This window comes from Acanthisitta chloris, unplaced genomic scaffold (genome assembly GCF_000695815.1).
Source record: "Acanthisitta chloris isolate BGI_N310 unplaced genomic scaffold, ASM69581v1 scaffold1693, whole genome shotgun sequence".
Lineage (NCBI taxonomy): Eukaryota > Metazoa > Chordata > Aves > Passeriformes > Acanthisittidae > Acanthisitta > Acanthisitta chloris.
The window spans coordinates 9,149-14,818 of record NW_008666350.1 but is presented as its reverse complement, the minus strand read 5'-3'; the positions used below and the strand labels follow the sequence as shown (position 1 = coordinate 14,818).

The 5,670-nt window shown below is 40.0% G+C and overlaps 1 protein-coding gene across 1 annotated transcript in view; it reads right to left on the bottom strand.

The window, feature by feature from the left end:
• Nucleotides 1–478: 478 nt before the first annotated feature.
• The window catches only part of SLC16A9 (solute carrier family 16, member 9), a 13,974-nt gene continuing 8,782 nt past the window's right edge, over nt 479–5,670 (bottom strand). Inside the window, exons 2-5 of the mRNA XM_009072065.1 lie at nt 5,291–5,434; nt 4,285–4,380; nt 1,615–2,523; nt 479–1,271 (exon numbers count right to left, since the gene is read on the bottom strand). Of these exons, the coding sequence (XP_009070313.1) occupies nt 1,093–1,271; nt 1,615–2,523; nt 4,285–4,380; nt 5,291–5,434 (1,328 nt within the window). The 3' untranslated portion in view covers nt 479–1,092. The remainder of the gene's footprint in view (nt 1,272–1,614; nt 2,524–4,284; nt 4,381–5,290; nt 5,435–5,670) is intronic.

Here is a 5,670-nt window from a genome sequence, read left to right as displayed (position 1 = left end):
AGTAGGTTTCAGGGTTTTCACTTCATTGACTTTTTTGGTGTTGCAACACTTTCCACGTCAGCTTTCCTTGAACCTCTTATGTTAACCCTCCCCTGTGCTTTTTCTTGCTCCCTGCTACTAACTTTTCTACCTGCTATAAACATTTTCTCTTTTTTCATCAGGTCTACCTTGTTGAAAGATCTACTATTAAGATGTCTGCAGCAGGTTCAACCTACTGAGCAGCAATTGTGCAAAAAGAGAGGCCCCTGGTACTGGCAGACTGTGGGTGACTTGTGTAGAAACACTCACCTGTGGGTTTTCTGTGATCACGTCTTCAGCTTCGATCTAAAGATTATGAACTTGCATAACCAAGCCAGCATTTCTTGTCATGGTTTCAACAATCACATTTATTCCTTGGTTTAAAAGGTTTTGGTTCAACAGTTTTATAAACAGACTTCACAAAATGTGCAATATTTATAAACATAGTTCTTAGTTGCAGTGGTATTAAGAATCTTGACTTTCATCATAACATTCACTTCAGTTATGCAACACAAGATTGATTTTGTTTCCCCTCTTCTCCCTCCCCCAACTGGCACTTCATTGTAAATTGAAGAAACTTCAAAAAGACAAAAAGTTAATCTAAGCATGATGTTAGAAGCACCTTGCCACAGTATTACATTCTAGTAAGGCAAATTTTTGTTTTGTAAAGTCTGATTGTGCAACTCGGAGACCTATAACAGGTGACAGAAACAACAGCCTTCTCCTATAAGGAACAGGCCTTCATTTTTGCTTCAGTTTTCACCCCTCCGTACCACCTCCCCTTAAAAAAAAAGTACAACTGACAATACAGCAGAACATAACCCTTACAGGGTGAGGTGAAAGGAAATTACAGTAGACAAAGGCTAAAAACATGGTGCATAGTAGACAAAATAAGACTGTTTTTAAAAACAATATTAAAAAAAAGAAATAAAAGAAGAAAAAGAAACTGAACAACAAGCAACAATGGAATTTTTCTAGTGGAAGAGGATTTGTGGGCTTCATAAATATGTGGAAAATTACTAAAATATTTTGCTACATAATATAAAAAGATGCAAAGTGTTTTCCAGTTGTCACCTAAGCGCTAGATGCAACTTTGTAGGCATAAGTATTTGGAGGCAGCTTTGAGCTCTGATTGGTGCAGGCATTCCAGCAGGGCAATGCTGCCAACAGCAAAAGAAATCCACCCAGTAAGACACAAAAGCCACTGAAATAGAATGCAGTGTCATACTCCTGTGTCCAGTCGTAAAACCAACCTGAAGGGTGAAAAAAAGAGAGAAAAGCATCAGTGCAGAATTAAATGTAACAGCACTGTAAAGTTAGAGAAACATTAGGGAAAAATAAAATAAAACACAATAAAATAACATAGGCCAAACCTAAAATGCAGTTTGACCAGACATGAAATGTGCTTTCTTCAGTGCCAAAACAAGAACATTATCAGTTGGCCAGCTCAAACCAAACAGGCCTTAATTGTTGTTGAAGATGTTGATTTCATCTTTCCGTTATCATTAGGACCACCTAGAACTCCTCACATGCAAATTAATTCTGTCTGGTCTTGACAAGCTCATGTTCAGTTTATACTATCAGCCTTGACCTTACCTACAATTGGTGGTCCAAGGCTATTTCCAAGTCCAGCGAAGAACATCAGTATCCCATATGCATGAGTCAGTTTATCAATCCCCACAGTCTTCGTTGTTACATACGGAAAAATTGACCAGTTCCCAGTCAGAAAACCCAAAATCCCAGAAAGCATTGCTAATGTAAGGTAACTTTTGGCAAATGGAATTGCAAACAAGGCCACTCCTGTCATTAATAAGGTAGTTACGTATAGATATAAAGTGTTAACCCATTTAAAATCTGCCAGTATTCCTAAAACAAGTTTGCCAACAGTAGTCATAATGCCAATAATGGAAATAAGGGGCATATGATAGTCATCTTCATTTATGTTTGCACTTCTTGCTACATCTTCCATGAGCAGAGAAGGAGGAAATCCACCAATATCAAAGAGCAAGATGGCAACAAAGAGAGCTGAAAATACTTTGTTCTTAAAAAGAACCATGGTTTCCTTCCAGTAGGTCAAATAGAGCTGCCACTTTCTTTTGGCAAGTTGCTTGCAGAAGTTTGTCTGTTCTACAACTTTCTTCTTATAAGTGTCTTTCTCGTTTACATTTATTGAGCTCAATACATTCTTATTTAAAATGCTCTCCTGTTTGCAGTCAGGCACAGTGTTCGCACATTTTTCTTCAACATAGCCCTTTTCAAGGATGCTTATATTTTCTTCGACAGTCTTTTCTTTTTCATGGTAAACTAAATATTGATCTGGGACTTTGTCTACACACTTTTTTTCTGGTGGAGGAGAATCAGATGACTCCAATGGTCTCATTAGGCTGCCACATGCTAATATGTTTAGAGAGAGGGCACCAACTATTAGCAGACAACCATCCAGCCCATATAGCTCAATAAGCTCTCTTTGCAATGCTGCATAGATAAAGAGTCCAACGCTTGAGCCTACAGAAGGAAAATAATATCAGTTTAAACTGAGCAACTGAGAGCATTCTGCAACAGTAACAAACTCCTGTAATTCAGCAGCTACAAACACACTGTCAAGGTCTTTGGTGCTCCTCCCTCCTCAGTCTAATGAAATGCTAAGTTACCACCTCTCTTGAAGGCACAGTTTCTTTATTGAGTATCCACAAAATAAGAAGTCTTTCAAAATATCTGAACAACTTATGAGAAATAGCACTAGCAGACATTTTAGAAACAAGTAAGATCAATATTGTATCTGATGAAAAATGTCACAGAACTGTTCAGCCATCCTTCTGCCATGCACTCACATACATGTATCCCTTCGGGTACCATTTTCATCCCCCAAAATTTTCCCCTTTCTCCTCCTCACTGCCACCTTCCCCCTCTAAAGCAGGAACAGACCAGGGGTTCACCTAGAGCCCTCCTAGAAACAGCCCTTGACTGCCTGGAGTTTAAGGAGGAGGGAGTCACATGGTGGGAGTTTATCCAGCAGCATTTCTGGAGCTCTACGGGGCCAAACATGCATCTGAGAAACTTGGCCATTCAGAAGAAAACACTGAAGAGTAAGCAATTACTATGAGCACAAGCACTTAATGCAACCCACTAATTTAAAGAAAAAGCTCTTGGTTGAAATGAGCACAGATCCATTGTAATCAATGGATGCTCTCTCACAAAAACAGAGTATTCGATTTTCAAGGCAATTTAAAGACAAACCTTAACATTTTTGCTGAAGACTGTCTCTAGGTTATATTAGAGCCAGTTATATACTTTGGTGCTAAATACAGGAAAAACTAATTACAAAATTCACACTTGTTTTGTCTTCCAGGTACTAAAATTAACCAGGGCTCAATAAGATTAGGCTTTAAGGCAAACTACCTGGAATCTTAAGAAAAGCCACTGAAAATGATCCCAAGGAACATTTCTGCCAAATTTTCCCTTTACTCAACTGGCGTATTAATATCTCACAACACTGACTGTACTGACCATGTCTCTCCTCACTAACAGCTACTTCAGAAAACAGATCAGAGGAGAGACTACATACAACACACAAAGCAAGGCATGGGACAATGGCCACCTTTAACAGTTCCTACTTGGTCCATTCATTTAGTCATTCCTCTTGGTGTAAAGGACAACACCACACAACCCAAGGACCCAGAGAGAGGATGAGAGATTCTGCTCAGCATCCTTCAAAGAATTTTCCTTGTATTATCGGAGGGTCATTTTGCTAGGACTCCTTTGACATACCAGGACAAAGGCTGGAATGAGCTTTTGGAAGATTTCAGAAATCAGTCTCCTTTCAGATTGGAAAGGAAAAAAAATACTACAAATGTAAGCCCAAACTTCAACTACTCCTTTAAAGTTACAGGTAATGTAGGGTTATGGTGATCCAGCATTTATGTCCTGCATCTCCAGTCTCTTTGTCTCCTCTGATCTTGTGTAAGAGAAGAGGGCTCTATGGAACATTTCCCCTCTGTGTGAACCATGGCACACAGCCCAAGCTACACATGATACTGCTTTCATAGCAGTGAATATCTTTTTCTCATCTATATGGATAACCTGCAAGTGTAGTTCCTATTTTATCTGAAGCCTGATTTTATCTCATAATTGCTACTGAAGTTTAGATTTAAGAAATACTTCAGGAAGTAACTGGGAAAAGTATATTCTCCTGTTTTTTTATTGTTAGGGTAATGGCATCTGTATCAGACTTGAAAAGTTTGAGTGAATAACAATTAAAAGTCATACCTGTTGAAATCAGACCGAGTGCGAGGCCTCTGCGTTTGTCAAAATATTGGCAAGTGATGGTAACTGTTGCAGTATACAAAAGGCCACATCCAAGACCTTGAGAAAAAGAGTTAAGATATAAAGCATACTATATACTCTGGGAAATGAATGCCCCTTGTTATTTCCCAGGTAAGTGTACCCTGGGTACAGAGGTACCTTTAAACTCAGCACCAGTCTCACATTGACAGAACAATTAGGCTGCCTGCACTGTCCTGCCTCCCTCTCCCCTGACCACCCCTGGTTGCAGAACCCGTGTGGTGCAGGCTGGGTTTGAGCTGTTCACCAGCTGAGGTTCTGTGCTGTGTGGAAGGGTTACAAGGCTTTCAGGCCAGGGGCTGGCCCCAGAAATCAGCAGAACTCTATCCATGTGGCACTGTGCCTGGCCAGCATGACGCTGGGTCCCTGCTGATCAGCGAGGTGCCCAAATTCCTGACACAGTTAATTTGGCAAGCCACCCACAGCAGCTCTCTGCAGCACAGAGGGGTAGGTCACCACCTGCTATGAGAACTGCACTTTTATGCCTCTAGAACAGTATCTTAGGTTCAATCCAGTTATGTGGAGACCAGCACTGCTCCATAATGATCTCTAATTTATCAAATTAGAATGAGTACATGACAAAATTCCAGAAGATATGTTATTCCTTTCAGATTGGCACCTCATGCCTGCAGAAGACCTGCTTGATTCCAGCCCTTAGGCAAAACTTCAGCTTCTCCATCCCTAACAATCATGTCGACAGAGGACAGACTGTTTTCAAACCCTGATGAACATATACATTGGTTTCTCTTTCACTCCATGGTAACAGCCTGCTTGTGCAGCATCCCTTCCTGCCCAAAAGTAAAGTATTCCTTGAGAAACCAAGTCCCAGACTACCACTGCCTCTGTGCATCAGTTTCCCATTTCAGATTCGTAAACTAAGACTCAAAACAATGAAGACTAAGTCTCAACATGAAGGGAATGTGTTGCTTACCAACAACTATCCCATATGAAATATATAGAAAGTATATGTTAGGTGCAAAACTGCTCATCATGAGGCCTCCAGCCACCATAAAGCCACTGAAGATAGCTACTGGTCTTGCTCCAAAAGATGATACACATATACTGCACACAGGACCTAGAGGAAAAGGAGGAAAAACAGTCCTAGTAAATACCAGCACGAGGAAGAACTTCTAAAAAACATCAGCCTATGGAAATGCTTCTTATGATAATTATTTAAATATATCATTATGTTAAATAACAATTCAGAGTACTCATTTTTGCAGGATTCTTTTAAACAGCTGATTATAAGAACATTCAAGGTGAGGCTTGCAAGACTTTTTTGTTCAAGGAGAAACTGACATCAAGACCATG